Source organism: Scaptodrosophila lebanonensis, unplaced genomic scaffold (assembly GCF_003285725.1).
Source record: "Scaptodrosophila lebanonensis strain 11010-0011.00,11010-0021.00 unplaced genomic scaffold, SlebRS2 tig00000053-arrow-pilon, whole genome shotgun sequence".
In the NCBI taxonomy this organism is placed as follows: domain Eukaryota; kingdom Metazoa; phylum Arthropoda; class Insecta; order Diptera; family Drosophilidae; genus Scaptodrosophila; species Scaptodrosophila lebanonensis.
In genome coordinates, this window is record NW_022060548.1 from 8,757,181 (window position 1) to 8,778,515 (window position 21,335).

Sequence of the window (21,335 nt, forward strand, 5' to 3'; positions counted from 1 at the left end):
TGTGACTGTTGTTGTTGTTATGGTTGCTTGTTCTACTTTGAAATTTCACTTTTCAAATGTGTGTGTATTTGTGTGTGCGAGTAGAAAAATAAAAAAAAAAAAAAATTATTAAACTAAAAAAATGTGCGAGCATTTTTGTGCGTGCGCCGCTTTAAACAAGTGAATGGGACAAGGAGTGTGGTCGGAAGCGTGGTAAAAAGCAATGGTGGTGAGTATAATGCATCAGGAGCGGTGAGCTGCGCTGTCACGCTTTATTTTATGCATCCCCAAATATTTGCTTGGAAAAAAAAACAATTTAAGTAAGTTTTTTGCTGCAGTCTTTCGTTTTACATACAACAGTAACAGCACACAACGAACAACAATGCACAATTGTCGCACGATATACATATGTACATACACGTATGTACATACATATTTATGTCGAAAATATTAAAAGAGGCAGCGCAGAGCACAAGCAAGAAACAGAAGAAGAAGGTGAAGCAGAAAAGCAACAACGGCCACAACATTGACGATTTAACCTCAAACTTCAAGTGTCACTGTCATGGCCCTTTTTACTGCCTCGATCAACTACAGCAGCAACAACAACAACAGCTACTATAACCTGTTGGCAATTTAGTTTATGACTTTTAGCTGCGCACAGTGGCACAAACTGCACACTGGCATGAAATTGAAAATATTTTAAACGAAATGAAATGACAAAGAAATTGAAATATATACAATATGTTCCGGAATATATATTTTCAATTTCAATTATTATATATTTTCAATATTTCCGAGGGATAATGAACTCTCTTTAATTACTTTATCTTGCACAAATAATGATAATAATAATAAATGATACGTTTTAAACACAGAAATAAATAGATATCTATGTTTAAAGTAGCTAGACAGCCTCAGAAATTGTAATATTTTTCAAAATTTCAGAGGAAGTGGGCAAGCAAAGTCCAAAATTTGTCCATCTTATACGCATATACTTATATTCAAACCAACCCTTTTACCATATTTCTAAATCATTTGTTGGCTTTAAAGCCAATGTGCAGTTCCACCAAAGTACAAAGCTTTCACCTGAGCTGGGGCCCACTGTGCTGTAACAGCGTCAGCGCCGCACGTATTGCCACGAAAAGTGGGTCAACATGAAACGAGCCAGAAATGAAAAAACAACAACATAGCAGCAGCAGCCAAAAGCAACAGCAATAACAACAATGAACAATAACAACAGCAGCGTGCAGCGCAGCCAAAAAGCAAATCACGCTGACGAACTGGCTTAAGACTCAATGGCTGGCTGACTAGCTTTTGTTGGTATTGTTGTTGTTGCTGTGGAAAGCACGGGTGCGGGGCATGCATAAGCATTGGTAAGAAACAAGTTGTTGAAATGCTAAAGCTTCGCTTCAAGCAGCATTGTACATTTATTTTTTGGGGCTTGGCTTATGGAATTTGTTCGTGGATTCGTGAAAATCCTGACAACAGCATTCTTGACGATCATCATGATGAATGATAATAATGTTTTGCATATCTGCAGCTCATTGCAAAAAGAAATAGGCATGAAATGTTTATAAGCAAGGTTTAGCCAGATTCTTAATAAATTGGCGCTAAAAAATATTTAAATGCTACAGCCCGCTCGTCATTGTAGTGCTGCCCATACAAAAGCAACTGTTATCACTGTGGAGTGGCAGCACTACAAAACAGTGCTGCCCCAAAACATGGGTCAGTTTGGTCAGTTTGAATATTCATTGTTGTCAGTGTATTGCGGATTAAGCACTTTCTTTCTGAGCAAGCTTCACAATATATGAGGTTTTTCGAACCCATGAAAATGTTTTTATAATGAGAAGGAAGCAGAAGATCATATACATATGACCATATTGACCTTGCCAATAGGTTCATATAAGTTATAAACAATATAATAAGTAAATAAGACTAATCCCTTGTATAAGTTGTAATTGTATTTTGCAATAAGTTTAATTTAAGTTATTGAAATAGTAACAGTATAATACCATGCATAAAATAATTAGCCTTTAGAAATGAAGCATAAAGCTGGACTCGCTTAAAAAGCCAAAGGTACCTCTACAACCTAAGTCTTTAAGTGTAACTGAAATAAAATCTAGTTATTTCGCCTAATCTTAAAAAAAAACACTTCATTAACCAAATTTAACCATTAATCTATTTTAAAATAGAGTTAGTAATGCCCAGAGATGTTGCCTACCAAGCGAAATCCCATAATTTTTGAAATAAAAGTAATGAAACAAACAAATTATTAAAAAATAAAATAAAAGAAATAAAATCCAGTTATATCGCCGAAATCTAAGAAAATAAATTAAATTTAACCATAATTCTATTTTAAAATAGAAATAGAATAAAATATAAATTCAACTCCATAGGCAAACTTCAGGCCTACTCTGTTCGAGCTGCAAGAGTTTTGATACACTTCTGTACAATTTTAAGTATGTACACACTTTTCCTAGCAAACCAATAAAGGCAATTTTGGCATTTCCTCTAAACAATTGCAGGTTTTTGGAAACAAAGCTGGGCCATGATTTGGCGAAGTTTTGTTACTTGCGGAAATTAAAAATTTATTTCATATGAAGGCATTTTTATTAATTCGTGCTAAGACCCATCGTACAAATAGATTATTCGCTCTCTGTCATTCCAATACATTTAAATTCGTCCACATTGTTGTGACAGTGCTACCCATGCTTTAGCTGAAGCAGCTGTTGATTTTTGGGGAGCACTGTCCAACCTTTGCAATTAATCGAACAGATATATCGCTGTAGTAATCGGTGGTAATCGTTTGCTTCGCCAGCCCTGAATAAGTCGAAGCAAAAAAGTCTGCGTTTTGAGCTCTTATTAATTGTTATAAAAACCGCATAAAATGTAAATTAGAGTATTGGAATAGCGGCAGAAACGCGCGCGTAACACACTCACGTAAACGGCAGGCTAACAACGCGTGGAACTGTGCTTTGGAAAAGAAAAGAAAATTTGTGTTTTGTTCGTTCGGGTCGTTTACACTTGTGCGCTGCCAACTCGTCGCTCGCTGCCGCTGCGGTTTTCCTTTCGCAAAGGGTTTTCCGCAAATAAGAAAAAAAGGCATAGTTTATTTAAACCATCATAATTATATGTGTGTGTGTGTATTTAAAGTGCATTGTGCCGATGTTTTCTTGAAAGTTTACAAACACGTAAAAAATCTCCAGCTGGAAAGTGTTGCCCCTCTGCCCTTTAGTGCTGCTACCGCCTGCCTCTACAACAGCAACAACAAATACAACACATAGACAAACATACAAACACGCACACTTAAACGCACTTCTTTGCGTTGGAAAGTGACGAACGAGCAACGGTAAACAGGGTGTCACATCATAGATATACCTGCAGTGAGTTTCTCAAAGTTTCATTCATAAAAAATACATACGCACACACAGCACTTACATACTTTAATACATGATCAAATTTTAAATTGGTGTTAGCGACACACACACACACATACATACTTGCATGCAGCTGTTTGGCAACACGCACGCACACATGTGCATTGATTTTTCCAACACGGCACTACTCGAACTGGCGCTTGCTTTTCCGCCTGCCTGCATGCCTCCTTCCCCTCCCCCTACGTGCTCGCTTCTTTTTCTTTATTTCATGTTTGTCTGTGCACTCTTGTGTTTTCTTTTTATATGTTCCGGAAAAACGGTCAGGAAAACGACTCAAGTGGTTTTTATTTAAGATTATTTGAGATTAACACATTGCGAGTTGCTCCATTTCGACTGTGTGTGTGTAAGTGTGTGTGTCTATATATCTCTATGTTGGTGTGCCCCAAAATAAAACACAATTTGGGCTCTCATGGAAAAAGAAGGAAAATAACAACAACAGCCACAGCCACACTTACGTATAAGTTTTTGGTCATAAAATTGCATTTGTGGGTCGTAAAAAAAACTTTGGGCATTGCTTGGAGACTCAGTTGCCGAAGAAGAAGAAAAATGTCAACAACTGCATGTACAGGGTGTCTAAAGTATTACCATGCACGTGCAACAACAAAAAAACAGCAACTGCATCAACATTAGGCTAAAATGTTTCCAATAAACACTATCCAACAAAAATGGGAACTAACTTTTGGCCTATTTTGGAATATCAACAGAGAATTTTCCAGCAAGAAAGCAAAACATTGCAAAATTCAAAACAGGTCTTAACAATCAATAAATCATAGCATTTAGATAAAGAAAACTCCCTTAAATATTATCGACTCGGAGGAGAAACCGAACCAAATACAAAATATCATATTTTCTAAAATAAATATACAATAATTACATTTCAGGTTGTATGAAATTAGTACTAGCTGTTTTGGTCTTAAATGTATATATTAATTGGAAACCACAAACCTAAATTCTTAACTTCAATGGTATTTTGATCTCAAAATATAACATTTAAACAGAATAGTCTTCATAAACGTTCCAAAGCAAAACAATTTGTTTTCCTCCTACCATCAATAGTTGGTAAACCAAATATTAAACAATTGTTTTATAGATAGTGCCATCGGTAGCTCAATATTGCTCTTGAGTAGAGCAATAAAAATGTACTGAGCATCGAAATGTAAAAAAATGTTGCACAGTGTAATAGGAACACAGAACAAACGTGCCTAAGCACAGAAAATCCCAAATACTATATGGTGTACCGACATAGGCCCATAAAATAATTATAATGCTAGGCCCGCAACATTTTGCAGTCAATTTAGCGTTTAACGGTTCTCTGCCACCAATACGGGACCGACAGGTAAAGACTGACACCACAATATGGTCTGATGTTGCTGGGTGGGAGTGCTGGGGTGGTGGGGAGGGGGCAAGGTGGAAGGATGGGTACTTAATATATATAGGCATAATATCCGTTGCACAAGTCAGCGGCAGACGTACATACGTTTATTTCTTTCTTTCTGTCTTCCTTGGGCGCTGCTTCTTCTTCATTGGGGTGGCGCGCAAAACCAAAATAGAAAAGACAACCAGCGCGCCACTCGTCGGCGTCGTCATCATCATCATTATTGTTGTTGTAGTAGTTGCTGTTGTCGTTGTTGGTGTTGTTGTTCTTGTTGCTTATGAACGTTTGTGGCTTCTTCCTCCACTTGGCTTTATGAGCGCAACCAGCCGAACCAGCAACAACAACAATATGGCAACTGCTGCACTTGCTGCAAGTTGCAATAAAACACACACACCTCTACATACGCACACACACACACACATACAGGAACACACCGCCATACACACCCATATATTGCCTAAAGTGCGCCACTTTTATGAGTGTCGCTCTCTGTTGTTGTCGTTGCTGTTTGCTGTTTAGTTGGCAACATGCAACGCCAACACACACACAAACACAACGCACACATAGGCACAATGACGTTGCACCTATGTATGAATATGTACAATATGTTTGGCCCACTTGAGCAGGTACTTCGACCAAGTCTATGCTGCCGAGCCGCTGTCGTTGCAAATATGAAAGAGTGTTGCATTCACAGTAAACATTCGCAAATTAAAAATTCCCAGGGTGTTCAAATTTCTACATTTTAGTTTGAAAACAATAATTAAAACTCAGAATTTCAATACAAAAATGTACAATCTCAATAATTATACTATTTATTAAAGAAGAACTATCTTAAAGACATAAGTTAGCTCATGTAGACATTTTCTAATAAATGTAGAATACTTAGTATATGGACCTCAAATGCATTGCACTAATCGGGCATTATAGAAATTGATTAGGAAAAATTTGGGAAATGATTGGGGAAAATATTAAATCAAATCAACACTCAGTTGCCACCTAATTGTTAATTTAAGTTGAATAAACTAATTTTTTATTTTTATAGAATACATTTCCTTAATCTTCATAGGGAATTGATTTCCGACTTGTTTTTAATTTGATTCCGAATGAATCCTTTGAAATAGATTCAAAGTAAATTTCGGAATATATTCATACTAAAAAATAGATAATCAGAATCGCTTCTTTGTCATTTTTTGTAATTATAGATAAAAAGCGAATTACTTTTGATTTCAGTTGGGCATGGCCAAAATTATTGAAATAGAATTATTTGATTGTTTTTCGGAAGCCGGAACAGCAAGCGATTTCCATTTCCGAATAAGTGAGTCGAAATGGAGACAACAGTGCTTACTTTGTTTTAAAATTTCAACCACCAGCTGTTAACAACGCAATGTGCGTGACTCACGATCACAATAATTCCCAGATCACGCGCCACTCTCGAATGCACAGCCAGCAATTTGTAATGCTGGATGTGTAGTGTGGAAGCTTCCTGTCCTGCCAACCACAATATCATGCTGTCCATGAAAGCCCATGGCGATGATGGTGATGCGTCAGTGGGCTGTGTGTGCGCTCATTAGGGAATAATTTACATTACCTGTGCAGCAATGCGACAAAATCGCAGCCACATCACATGTTGTGTTGTCATACTTTTTATTGATTTTGCATGAAGTTCAAGCAAAAAATAATATAAAAACAAATGTAGAGAGAGAGATAATAAAAAATGGTTTAAAAGACCAAAAGCCAAAATGCAACGATGCAGAGAACAATTAACCCAATTCTTGGCGCCCACATGGATGACTTTATTGTTGTTGTTGTTTTATGGAGTTTGCCGCCCACCCACGCGACAGACTTTTGTTGCTTTTGCGATCACATATTGTTGCCACCTTTTGGGAGAAACTAATTTACATGGCTGCCAACGTATCTGTCGTCGCATTTGTGGCAGACATCCAAAACCTACTCTACATACACACATGCATATAAACAAAGTGTTTGTTCCATATAGCTGTTTCAGCCCTGGAATGCGCTGTTGCTGTTATTGTTGCTGCCCCACCGTTCGTGACTGCATTGACTTTTGACGCTTGACGTTGATAAATGAATCATACAAGCAGCGCAGTCTGCGTCAGCGTCAACATCGTCGCCAGCGCTGTTGTAAGCCGGCAACGAAGCAGACATCAACATAAACGCACTCTCACACACACAAACACACACAAGAGCACGCATTAAACTGGACGGCGGCGACTCAACTCTCTGGTCGTATGTTCTTTTTTTCTTTTCACCCCACAACCACCCATCTACACCCATAGAACACATAGAATGCACTCAGAAGTCTTGTGTTTGCATTTCCATTTAATTTGACATTCATTTCTTTTACATTGAAAAAGCACAACACGAAAATTGCTGATAAATGTGTGACTGTGACTCGCAGTTTTGTTTTTCTTCCTAATCGATAACACACACTCACACATTAACCCATACATACATACAAATGGATTTATGTATGAATTTGTTATCTCACTCGCCCTAGATGTTTGAGTTCAAAAGCATTTCTTCTCCGTCAGCACACACGCAGACACTATCTGTCCATTTGAACTGTTCCCGTCCCCGATTACTTTTAAAAACAAAAACGTTTGCGAATCCGTATTGATTTTGCTGAATGAAATTACAATTTTAAATTGTTTCATTACGATTCGTTACCAGCTGTTTTAATTTGTAAATGAATAAAATATTTTTCTTTAAAAAATTGCATATGTACATACATTGATCATTTAATTTAATATTTCAATATAAATAATTACTGAGTATAATCAGAAATGAAATAAAGAATTAGCCTCAATTAATCAAATAAAGTGACCATATTAATAGGCTTGATAGTTTATTATTAAAAATTATAAGCGTTATAGACTTAAAAATAAACGATAGTTAATCTTGACAATATATTAAATATTAAAATAATGATTTTTATTTTTAATAATAATAATTTAATTCGTTTTCAAAAACCGAGACAATTAGCAATTTCGTTTTTTAATAATGTAAGCAAAATCGCAAACACGAACCGTTCTGTATATTTATTCTTATTGGAATCAATGCTTTGATCGTCGTCAAACTTATCTCCAATTGCTGCTCTGCTCTCTCCCGCTCTCTCACGGTTTTACTGAATAGTATCATTTGCCCACGCTCTCAGCAACACCCACAGTGGCGCCGTATCTGTTGTTGTTCTTTCTGCTGCTGCCGTTGGTTGTATTGTATTTGTTTGCGGGCAGTGGCAGTGACACTCAAAATGCCGGGCCGTCGACCAGACGAGAGCGCAGCGGCCCATTAATGCCGTTAGTACACACACATTCAGTCAGTCGGCCGGCAACAGCAGCAGCAACGGGAGCGCCCCTCAATTCATAAAACGCCGCGTTTAATGCTGTTGTTATTGTTGTTGTTGCTCTTTTCATAGTTTCTGTTATTATAATAGTTTCGTGGACTAGTTTTGTGTGGGTGTGTGTTGTTTGCATTTATGTATGTATGTATGTAGTTTTTATTTGCTTGCCCATAACAATTCTTCAGTTTGTTGTTCTTTTTGTGCTGATTTAAAGCATTTTCAAACGTTTTTGTGCTAAATTTTAAAACGAATGTGCGCCTCAAAAGTGACTTTAACAATATCATAAATATAAAATCAGTGCAAAAATACAAAAATACTAAAAGCAAAAGCAATTAAGACGTGTGTGGAGGAGACGTTGATTTCCTCGTATTTTTGCGCATAAATATAAAAAATAATAAACCAAGAATATTGTATAAGTTGTGTGTGTGTATGTAGAACTGTGTGAAATATATGTACAAAGTTATATATTTTTAGGTATATATGAATATAATTTTTCGCATGTATTACATACATACATATGCACATACATATGTATGTATGTTATGACAACGTCTCGTTGTTTTCTTTTTTGTGGGAATTTTTTTCTTTTGCCCTGTTTATGACGCGACTTGCAAGAAAAAACAACAACAAAAAGCGTTATCTTTGGCATACCGAAGATAATGTACCCTTGCAATTTTTTAATCACTGCTCATGTCTACAAAATCTACACACACACTGAAACACAAAAGTATGTGTGTGATATAATCGACTGATTTATTTGAAATTCAGGTGTATTTTTAGTTAAAATACTCATCAAGCTATGGACAGATAATTTGCACACAAACCATAAGCATTGTAGACTTGAATATGAATAGTTTTGTGATATAATAAGCTTATAAACTTGTGAATCAACTCTTCAAGGACTCTAAATTATTGGCAAGTCTGACCACAGCTTAAAAAAGGAATTATTGGGAAAATCCAAAGATTTTGGTTTCTGATTTAGTTTAAATACTTTCTAAAATGCAATTTTTATTTGATCATTTGTTGATTCTTTTTGTATAACTTGTTCATATGGGGTTTTTTTTACGAAAAATTTTTTTTCCCAAAACTCTGTTTTGATCATAACTTGTCCCAAGCCCACGAAAACTTGTTGGCTCTAAAGTTACAATTAAATTTCTTGTTTGTATTTGAATGGTTCGGAATGCATATAATTTTCAACTTTCAAATATAATTAATATATTTTAAATATTAAATAAGATGCGTATTCTTAAAGTTTCGTTATAAATATAATCGATAAATTGATTATAAATCAAAAAGTTCAACGAAGTTTTTAGTAAAAACTGGCACATTTATTTCAAGCAAATTAAACAAAATTTAAAAAGAATATTTCCCTTACCCCAACTCCTTCCCTGATTTGTATGTATATAAAAGTAGATCTGTTGTCAGTGTTGCAAAAAAAAAATACCGACTAAAAATAGAATAGCATAAAATATTTGTAATTAACTAATGCCGCTTTGATAAATAACCTTTCAGCGCCCACGCATTTTTTGGGAATAAAGTAGGGTCGTTTCTTTCCCTTTTGTCTGCGTTGCAAAAAAATTACTTAAAATAGAATACACCTTTGTTAGTGTATGGTGAATGGTTGCTTTCGGCAGCAAAAAATGAAAATTAGATAAGCCTTGCGAAAAGATAAGCTTTCCCCCCTATTTATAAACCTAAACCGCAAAAATGCTCACAGCATGAAATCATTTCTGCAGCTATTCACTAAACAATATCAATAACTGTTGCATTCCAATTCGATTTCACATTTCAGACGCTACATACATACATATATACGCGTATTGAGGCAGCCACAGTTGTTTTACTATCAGGAAGTATCCCGGAAGTGAGGAAGAGGCGACGCAACATCTAGAGGCAAACAGCTGTGCCGCAGCAGAATGTCGAGCGAGGAAGATAAGCCGCCAGCACCGCCAGTGCGTCTCACGAGCAATCGTGGGGGTGGCATTGAACGAGTTGTGGGTGTGGGCGTGGCTGTAGGCAGTGGTGGCGATGCGCCACCTGTGGATATGCGTCCGTTACCCAAAGGTAAGCTATTCAGTATGTGGCAGCCATTCGCACGCTCAACAATGTGCCTTTTTTTCCATCCACCTGAAGAGCCCGACGATGCGGACCGCAAGAAGAAGACGCTTAAGAACAAAATCAAGGGATCAAAACCATCGCATACGGACTCCAAGCCAAATATATCGTATCCCACGAATTTCGAGCATACGGTCCATGTCGGTTTCGATGCGGTCACAGGCGAGTTTACGGTAAGTCTATCACAACCGATTCCATAGGAAAAAGAAAATATATAGATATAGAGATATGTACATTATTTTTATGTGCTTGCTTCTTGGCCTTCAAACAATAATAAATATTCGATTTTCATTTTGACGGGCAACTCAGCATTTTCGTGTTGATTTCAACGCTTCAGTATTATATTTTGCATTTTAAATGCGTCTGGATGTTGAAGAGCTCTTCGAAAAGACTACACAGACACTTTTTATTAGGGGAAAATGTTGAAAATTTCAAAAACTTGTTTAGAAAAACGTGCTTCAAATTAAAAAAATAACAATAAGAATATTCAACGTGTGGGCAGACGAAACCAATTAACGGATTGGCCTATTTGGAAAATCGCTATCTATTGTTTCGATGATGCTTTGTTTTGGATTTACCTTTAATTAGTTTATTTGGAATGTGTTTGATGATAAGCAGTTAAATATTTTTATGAATTTTTATTTAAGCCATATAATTTATCTCTGGGCAACAAACATGTTTATTGATAGAAAATATACTCATTTATTTTTTAAATAGGGAAAGTTTTGCAGTAAAATTTCATATGTGATATGAGTTTCAAAGGTTTACCTTTATTTTAAAAATAAAACCAATATACAAATATCTCGCAGCACAGTCCTGTTTAAACAAAGCTTTGTTAACTTTAAAGTAATAAAAAAAGTTAAATAACAAATTATACAAATTGCTAAATACTTGTAAGAAGAGCTATTGAGAAAAGTGCTACAAAGCTTTATACACTTTATAATAAATTAATATAACAAAATTTTAAACGCAATTAAATAATTACCTGTTGATAACATAACAAAACCCATTAAAGCTCTCTCTCTCTCTTTGGCATTGCCTATAAAGGTTAACCAAACTTTTGCGTTTTTCAACTGCCCATATAAGCCCGCATTGGTCAGCCATTTACATATAATACATACTCGTTATACATAAGCTTTTGGTGCCCCTAGCCATATACATACTTACTTGTACACTCACACACACTCTCTTTGCCTCGTTTTTGATAATTTCTATACCGATTTTGTATTGTTCGTTATTATTTCAAGCTGCCAATGAAAGTAAGTAAACGCCAAGTCTAACGCAACGGAACTTGCCTTCATTAGTCTTTCCACTGTCAGTTAAAGCCGAAAGAGCTATTCCGTTTATGTGTTCGTTACCAACTTACTATGTTTTCAATAATCGGGCCTTATAGTTATCTCTATATTGTTGTGATTGTTACCAATTGCGTTTTCTTACACAATACATACCCTATACATTACACAATTTCACTTTGTTAACAAGCTTGCCACATAATATTAGTAAGCTTGATTAGTTTAGTTAAAATGCTTTTAAGCGCTGGCTTCTTTCAATGATCTAAGTGTGTTGCTCATTTGTTAAACCAAACTCCCAAAAAACCACACTCCTCTCCGTTTCTTCAAGCTATATAAATTGATTAAGGTGTGTTCAAGCAGGCAAATAATTTAAACACAATCAACATTTCATTATAAATCGTTAATTATCAACTACAACAAACTTGCGATTGCATGTTGAAGGCTTAATTGTAAAATATTACGTATTTGCGTGCAAATTATTTGCTTGTCTGACCATAGCTTAAGTCTCTGTATCCTTTCTTTTGTATAACCATAACCCTCAGTCTACTTAAAAGAGTTGGGTACGGGATTGTTGTCCAAAAGATGGCACCAAAAATATAAATTGTGAAAAATGTGAATGTTGCCAAAACATTTCGAAACAAAATTTCGTCTATTTTCAATTCCCATAAAGGTTTCGAGACTTCAAATAGTTAATCTACAGCCTGTGAATGTCTGTATTCTATAGATCAAGAGAATCGACTTCTTGAACAGGTGGATATGAAATCGAAAAGTCTTACCAATAAATATATTGTCTCGTACCCATCTCAGTTCATTTCACATTCCATGCCATGTGCTCTGGCTAGCCATAGAGAAGAAAATAGTTGCAGCACATGCCTTCAATGCCTGCCTGCCCTAAACAAACAATATAACGAGTTTATTGCACTTGGAATGCTCTTTTATTTGATTTACAGGGCATGCCAGAGGCATGGGCGCGTCTGTTGATGAACTCCAACATTAGCAAGCAGGAGCAAAAGAAGAATCCCCAGGCCGTGCTTGATGTCCTGAAATGGTTCGACAATACAACCAAACAGAGGCCAAGTTCCAAATACATGACAAATGCCATCACGACGCACTCAGGTGAGTAACTAAATCCAACTTCTTCATCCAAATACTAGTCTGTACGGACAACGCTTGAATAATGCGTTATTTGCGTTGCAAGCAATTAAAGTTTATTGAGAAAAGTTTTAAGTGTGCGAAGGATTCGATATTATGGTGCTAAAAAGAATTGTGGAACATGTTTTTTCTATATATAAATAATAGTTTCAAATGTTGTGGTTCCTCACAGCTTAATTTGAAATGAATATAATTGCGTTGCAAGCAATTAAAGTTTATTGAGAAAAGTTTTAAGTGTGCGAAGGATTCGATATTATGGTGCTAAAAAGAATTGTGGAACATGTTTTTTCTATATATAAATAATAGTTTCAAATGTTGTGGTTCCTCACAGCTTAATTTGAAATGAATATAATTAAGTTTCAGTTGGAAAAAGATCTTAACTCTAGTTTATAGCATTAATATCACATGAAGAAACACACGTTTAAAATGAATTTTAAAGTCAAATTTCGACTGAAGCCTAAAGCTATTCTGTATCCAAATCGATCGCATTATTCAAGGCCTTAGTGTAAGAGTGTTAATATTAATGTATTCCGTTCTAAATGCAGGCTCCTCGCTCAGTCGCGTCAGCAGCAGCAGTCCGAGCAGCACGCCCACTGACTCCGAGCTGCATGCCTCGAACAGTGGCGGCAACCTGATCGGCGTCCAGCTGGGCAGCATGACGCTGGGGCCGAATGCCAACAATGTGTCGGTGGCGGGTCAAATGCTGAGCAATCATTACCAGCAGCAACAATTGCTGCAACACCAACAGCATCAACAGTTGCAACACCAACAAATACACCAACAACAACAGAATCAGCAGCAACACATCGGCATCAGTCAATCGCATTCGTATAATTTTGGTGGCCATACGGCCTCCTCATCATCGCAACATTCATCCGCCAACGAGGACGATATTTTGGGCGCACCACAGCCGCCGCCACCGCCAGTGGCTTCGCGGCCAGAGCGCACGAAATCCATCTACACGCGGCCCATCGATGAGCAGCAGCAACAGATGAGCATGCCAGCGGCGCCGGCGACCACGCCCACAACTCCATTGCAGAGCAAAAAGCTACTGACGCTCTCGCCGGGCAGCAAACTGAATAATGCCACAACGACGCTTGACAAGAACAAAAACAATGCAAGTGAGTATCGAACTCTCCCCATGCGGGCACTAAACAGTAATCTATAGCTCAGAGATGTGCGGCATTTGTTTACATTATAGAAAGAAGATATTTATTGGACAGCAAGAGCTTTGTTTATTAAGAAAAGTTAACAATATTCAAAAGAGAGTTACAAATATTATTTGAAAGAAACATATTGGGTTATTGGAAATGCATTTCGTTGAAGCTTCATTTAATGAAGCTATTGACCGAAACGATGATGTGTTATTGAAGAGAAGATGAAGATTAATTCGATATGAATGATTAATGATTGAAGCCGTTAACCAAAAGTTTCTGGTAGCCCGAAGAGATGTTAGCTAAACGAAGATATTGAGTCATTTTATTAGAAATGCAATTCGATGCATATTTATTTCATAAGAATAGTTGATGAAAGAAGATATTGACCAAATGTTTTTAGAAGTCCGAAAATATGCTATCTGCTAAAAAAAAAAGATGAAGAATAGTTGATGAATGAGAAGTTGTCAAAAGAAGATGAAGATTCATTCGATATATGTAAATTGTTGATGTCTGAATGTTTCTGGTAGTTATCCGAAAGAAGATGAAGATTCATTCGATACAAATGGTTCAAGTTATTGATCGAAGGGTTATCTAAAAAAGAAGTAGATTCATATGCAGTTGTCTAAAAGTAGATGAAGATTCATTTGATCAATGTAAATGGTTGGTGACTGAATGTTCCTGGTAGTTCGCGCACATCTCTGAGAAATGGGAATAGTCTTGAATGCAATATAATTGTTAGTTTTAATTAAAAGTAATAACTAATATTAATTGTTGTTTGTTTTAATCTGCATTGTGTGTGTTTAAAATTTTAACATAATGTTGTTATTGTTATTGTATCGCCTCTGTGTTCTGTTTTTGCATTCAATTTGAATGCACAAATCTTTTAAATGCTGCTTACTGCAACAAATAATGACTCCAACAACAACCGACAACCTACAACAGCAGGCAATAGCTGCATAGAAGCGACAACAGCAATGGCACCACAGCCAGCGCCAACGATTCCAACAGCAACAGCAACAACAGATATAGTTGACGAGCGCGATATTGTTGGAATAATTACAGCAACAACAACAACAACAGCAACTACTAATAACACTTCTACTAATAATACTACTAGTGTATTGTCTACTACTAATTCTACTACTATCAGTACTCATAGCATACATTTTAATGACTGCAATACAGCAGCGACTACAACAACAACATCATCATTTGCTCGAGCAACAGCAACAACAACGACTAATCACGACTCTTCTGCTTCCTCCTTTTCATCGTTCCCCTCGTTTCACGACGATGCGACTTCAACAACAACAACTACAAATTGCACAACAATTTATACCAACCTGCCACCAATAAATTGTCCAACGCCAACATTATCAACCTTATCGTCGACGCCACCACCACCACCATCGCCACTGCTAATACGCGACTCTGCAATTACCATTACAATGGTTACACCGGCCACGCCCGTTGTCGTTGCTCCCGCCAACACGCCCGCCAACGCCCACACCACAAACACCACCATCGTCACAGACCTGTTGAACACACACCAGCTGGCGGCATCGGCGGCGACGGCAACGACAAACGATTCAAATGCCACCACAGTGGCCAACAATCTGAATGCCTCGCCCGCAGCGGGACAACAGATTGCTGTGCCGCAGGCGGCGGCAGCCACACCCAATACTCGCGCCGGCAATGCCAAAAAGAAGAAAATGTCCGACGAGGAAATATTGGAGAAGCTGCGCACAATTGTCTCCGTCGGCGATCCCACACGCAAGTATAATAAAATGGAGAAGATCGGACAGGGTGCCTCGGGTACCGTCTATACGGCAATTGAATCCTCGACTGGCATGGAGGTGGCCATCAAACAAATGAATTTATCGCAACAGCCCAAAAAGGAGCTGATCATCAATGAGATATTGGTGATGCGAGAGAACAAGCATCCGAATGTCGTTAACTACCTCGACAGTTATCTGGTATCGGAGGAGTTGTGGGTGGTCATGGAATATCTACCGGGTGGCTCGCTCACAGACGTCGTCACCGAGACCTGCATGGATGAGGGTCAGATAGCGGCCGTGTGCCGCGAGGTGCTGCAAGCCCTGGAGTTCCTCCACGCCAACCAAGTCATACATCGTGACATCAAGAGTGATAACATACTGCTGGGCCTCGACGGCTCCGTCAAGCTGACTGATTTCGGTTTCTGCGCGCAGATCTCACCTGAGCAATCGAAACGCACAACTATGGTGGGCACACCCTACTGGATGGCCCCCGAGGTGGTTACACGTAAGCAGTACGGACCCAAGGTGAGTCAATTCAGAACCTCCCCAGTTGATGAAAATAATTAAAAAGCTGCTATTCTGTGGTAATTTTTAAATTTTAGTTTTTAAATTGTTTCAAGGGTGATTTTTCTTTATTTTTCCACAATTTTCGCTTTCTTTGACTTAAGTAATGAGTTCATATATTTGCCAAATTAAAAAAAAAAAGAACAGTTAAAGAATTGAAGTGGGAAGCAAACTTTTCTATAGTCATTTAAAAACTTTCAATTATTTCTACCTCTGAGATGAGAGATTTAATTTCTTTTCATATCATAAATTCTTTTGCGTAAAATTGGATTGCAATTTATCTAGAAAAATGTTAAAAAATTAAAGAAAATAATAATAAATGATTTGGGCGTAATATTTCCAAAATTTTCCGAATAAAAAGATGATTTTTCATCAAAGAAGTTGAAGAATTATTTGTGAATATTTTTGCCAATATACAATCGATTCTCTATTGTTACACTCAATAGAACTAAAGAAATAAAAAGCCTATAGAAACTACAAAACTACCTAATAACGAATTCGACTCGGCGGGGGATTTTATTTTGAGTAGTTAGAGACGTTATTAGACCTAACAAAAAAGAATTAGAGGTGAGGAAATTGCTATTTCTTCAAAAACAAGTATAAAGGAATTCAAAAATAAATTTAAAATAATAAATATAAATTAAAATACTTAATTAAGTAAAGAATTTAATATTATAATGTTCGGTTATAATATTAATGCCTGAGAATTGTTCTTTGAAAGTAAATGATTACATAAACCGAAAGACCAGTAATATTATTTAAGAGATATGTAGAATGTTTGTCGCGAAACAAACTGTTATTTACCTGAGAACTGTTTCGTCTAATCATAAAAATTTTTGCTATTTACAGGTCGATTTGTGGTCATTGGGTATTATGGCCATTGAGATGGTTGAGGGCGAGCCACCCTATTTGAACGAGAATCCGCTAAAAGCCCTGTACCTCATTGCCACAAACGGCAAGCCGGAGATTAAGGAAAAAGACAAGCTGTCCGCAGCATTTCAAGATTTCTTGGATCAGTGTCTGGAAGTGGAGGTGGATAGGCGTGCCAGCGCCATGGATTTGCTCAAAGTATGTCTATTATTAAATGCATGCCATTAATCAGCTATTTAATGCATTCATTCTCTTTGGCAGCATCCCTTCCTGAAGTTAGCGCGTCCTCTGGCCAGTCTAACGCCTTTGATTATGGCCGCCAAGGAGGCCACAAAGGGCAACTGATTAACAACCAAGAAACAGCAGCTCATTTAACCATTACTAATGAATTATTATTACAACAAGCAACAGCAGCAGCAACAACAACAACAACAATAGCAACAGCAACAATAATTCTTATGCGTATGTTATGATTAATTAACTAATTATTTATATAAACGTATTATATACATAAATCTACATATACACACATATAAATATATATATAAATTTATATATTCTAACACACGAAACAAAAGAATAGAAGAGAAGAGAGAAGAAAAAAATTTCAGTTCACTTTTTAAAATCATTTCAAAAAGTTTCCCAACAACAAATCTGTAATAACTTTTTAGTGTTGTTTGCATTTCAAGTTCAACCAATCAATTCTCTGCTGCTATTTGGAAATACCAAAATTTATGTTTAGTTTGTACCATAAACGAGAATTCTACAAATAAAATTAACAAATAATTCGCATTTTAAATGCATTACACAATTGGAATTTTGTGAATTTAGCAGTGTTTCGATTTACAATTTAAAATTCGTATTTAGCATTTAACAAACAAACAAACAAAATATAAACAAAAACAATTGTAAAAAGCACTTTTCAGCAAAGAAATTCTTGCGCTAAACGCTGTAACTAACATATGACTTAGAGAGTATTATTTAACAGTTTTGCTTACATTATGTCTAGAATTTTTTGCTACATTTAGTAACTAAATAAACAAATATATATAAATACACCTATATATATATATATATATATATTTTTATATGATTTCTGTTGTTTTATTTTATGTTTCATTCATTTCTTTCGAAAACTAACAAAGTTAGTTTTTTGTTTCAACAATCGAGGGATGTTTTCTTTTAAAAGCACTCTTTGGTTCCATACCAGATCTGAGTAACTGCCACCAATTCCGATAACAAATTCAAACAAAAACTTCAAATTGTTATGCACACACACACATACACCCCCCACACACACACACTCGGAAAACTACTTTTCAGTACTTAGGTATATATATCTGTGTACGTATGTAGTTGTAAACAATAAATAATAGTAAGTAGTCATATGATAACATAGTATTAGAGAAGCGTGTATTTTTTCAATTTACAATGATTACCCAAATGTGGTTTAGAGATATACACTGAACAACAACAAAATTTAGCAATATATTAAAATTTATATAAAACAAAAACAAAGAAAAACACACTAAATTGTTCAATAAATTGGTAGTAGCGACTAGAAACTAAATAGCATGTAAATGAAGATAGAAAGAAAAGAAAACAAATAGCATACCATGAAAACCAGTTACTTTGTGCCTAACCAAAAGAAAAACAAAACAAAATAAGGAATCAATAAGAACAACAATGATATTAATAATAGTAACTAACTATACATATATATAGAAAAAGAAGATGATAGCCTAGTATGTAGAGCAGCGAACTAAACCATGTTAATTACTCGTCTGTAGCAATGTGTGGCATAGCTAGTGAGTAGTTGGGAGTCCAGCAATATTCTACATATAATTATCCTTTAAACTGATTCTAAAGTTTGATTCCTTTCTTTACTTCATTATACAAAACACGATCAAATATCTCTTAAGGGTATGTATTGATGCCATTGTGATCGGTGATCGTTTCACTCAGAAATTTACACATTATTTCCGGATCATACTTGAATTTTTGCGAGCCTACATACTTCAATCAGAGCGCGATCAGTTCAAATCATTTTCCACATAACAAACACAAAGCTAATATTCCTTAATGCTGATCGCGATTATTCGTTATTTGTTTCAATACTTCCAACAAAAGGAAGCCATTCCCTCAATTTCAGTAAACATTTTGCTTAAGACAAAACCCAATCTCAATAAACTGATCAAAACTATTTCGTTGAATTTCCACATTAATTTAATTTCTCATCACTTCACTCGCTCTTCATAATTACCAGTTGATTGTAAAAATAAAGTCAAATGCTTCCAATCTGATCACGTTCATATTTCTTTATAAATACCATTAACAACGTTGTAAAACGATGCTCATCGCAATTATTTGTTATGTATTTTGGACTTTTCCGATCATTATTTCAGAAACAAACCCAAATTTCGAAATACCCTTAAATCTGATCGCGATCACTTCAACCGCTCGCATTTAAATAATCGTCAATAATCAATATTTCCTCTACAAATTCTGAAGCAAAAACAAACCAAGTTGCGATTCATATAAAATTCGATCATCACGATCATTTTGCTCGATAGCAATAAATATAATTCAAAAATCAATTTTTTTGTTAAATGAAATAACTGAGTAGAAGCTTCACAAACTGATCTTCAGATCATCATAAATTTCAATAATCAAAAATTTGTAGATCACAAATTCCTCAACAAATATTCTGAATTCAAAAACTGTTAACTGTTTCTTACCCTTCAGATGACTTTGAACGATCATTAAAAATTTCCGGTTAAAAATTGCTCGATCGTAGAAAAAACTTTAGAAAAGACTAAGCTATAATCCCTTCAAACTGATCGCTAAACTAATAGCTTTTCAATATTATTGTCATCTATTTTCTCTATCATTAAACATTAAGGTTTAACAATCATGATCATTTCATTCTTCAAATGAAAAAATAATCGCTGATGAATATTTACACTATTTGATATTAATATTTCTTACCGTCCAGTATACAGAAAAGCATTTCCAACAAGACACATTGAATGGCATCTTCACGTCTAATGATCGCTATTGAAGAGTGTATTGCCCGCATCATCTCAAGAAGATCAAAAATATCAGTGATCGTAGGATTGCTCCCAACTATGGACTTAGATTCCGTGATCGAACAAATTATTTCCCACATATGTGCCGAGCTTATAATTCTGCCATTGAGATCTTTCGAGCATATTGTTTAATGAACTATATATGTAATCAGATCGGTTTTTTTTATAATTTAAATGCTATATCTGCTCAAGTCGTAGGCTCCTTGGACAGGCTTTCTCGAAATTATTTGTTATTTGCTGGGAGTTTGCAATGCCAAAAATTTACATTTCCGACAGCAGCTTTACTCTATTTTCATGTTTGCATATTTCCTCCATTTTTTCGTAACGCTCTACACAGATGAATTTCATAAATTGCGTAAGAAAAAATAACAGTAAAATAAATTAAACATCAATATAACATTTTTCACAGAGCGCATTATTTTCGCTATTAGTTCCTAACACAACATTTATATCGTATTTAAAAAACGAAAAGAAAAATTATTACAAAAACGAAACATAAAATACAATTATAAAAATGTGTTTTGCAAATTAAAACTATTTATTGAATTGGCGCCAATTTGGTGCCAAATTGGAAACGAAGACGCAACTGAACTTTTACATATAATTATGCGGAATTATGAATAATTATGATTATGTGTACGTTTTAGTGTTAAAAACTCGGAACTCCAAATTGCAGAACGAATGTGTATTAAACAATAAATGTAGAAATGTTTAAGCAAGGCGATGAATGATTACATATATACAATATATATATATATATATATATACACACAACTAGAATTATGAAATGAAAACGAAAGCAAGATCTATATATATATATATATGTATATGAATGAAAAATTATTATAAAGTATTTAAAAATGATCAATAAAAATATATATATATATATAAAACAGGAAGATGTTGTAAGATGGTGCAATTTAATTTCAAGGGTTGGTAATACTCGTAGATATAAAATACCTAGATTCCTATTCGAATCTGTATAATGCACGTCTTTCATTTCGGTATATATAGCACCATTATTTTATATAGCTGCCATAAGATAATAGAATTGATACGTTTAAGTTTCATCAAAATCGTTGCACCAAAGCATATATTAGCTGTCATAGGAACTATCAATGCAAAAATCAATCTTAGTACCAACAACTTTTTGATAAGTTGTTGAT

At 35.5% G+C, this 21,335-nt stretch overlaps 1 protein-coding gene across 2 annotated transcripts; it reads left to right on the plus strand.

Moving 5' to 3' along the window:
• The first annotated feature begins 2,840 nt into the window (after positions 1-2,840).
• On the plus strand, positions 2,841-18,009 carry LOC115623419 (serine/threonine-protein kinase PAK 1). Of its 2 annotated transcripts, none has more exons than XM_030517738.1 (8): positions 2,841-3,362; positions 9,945-10,216; positions 10,286-10,440; positions 12,510-12,675; positions 13,257-13,832; positions 15,402-16,171; positions 17,060-17,278; positions 17,342-18,008. In XM_030517738.1, the coding sequence occupies exons 2-8, from the start codon at positions 10,069-10,071 to the stop codon at positions 17,423-17,425; spliced, it is 2,118 nt and encodes a 705-aa protein (XP_030373598.1). In that variant the 5' UTR covers positions 2,841-3,362; positions 9,945-10,068; the 3' UTR covers positions 17,426-18,008. The 2 variants fall into 2 exon arrangements, with proteins under 2 accessions (XP_030373598.1, XP_030373599.1); XM_030517739.1 differs by lacking the exon at positions 2,841-3,362 and adding an exon at positions 8,171-8,268 and having other exon boundaries at positions 17,342-18,009.
• Positions 18,010-21,335: the final 3,326 nt, after the last annotated feature.

Excerpts from the sequence above, each read along its gene's own strand:
- LOC115623419 (XM_030517738.1), top strand. The coding sequence starts at position 10,069 with ATGTCGAGCGAGGAAGATAAGCCGCCAGCACCGCCAGTGCGTCTCACG. Across the intron at positions 13,833-15,401 it reads CAAGAACAAAAACAATGCAA|ACCTGTTGAACACACACCAG; the intron begins GTGAGTATCGAA and ends CCATCGTCACAG. Across the intron at positions 17,279-17,341 it reads GCGCCATGGATTTGCTCAAA|CATCCCTTCCTGAAGTTAGC; the intron begins GTATGTCTATTA and ends TCTCTTTGGCAG.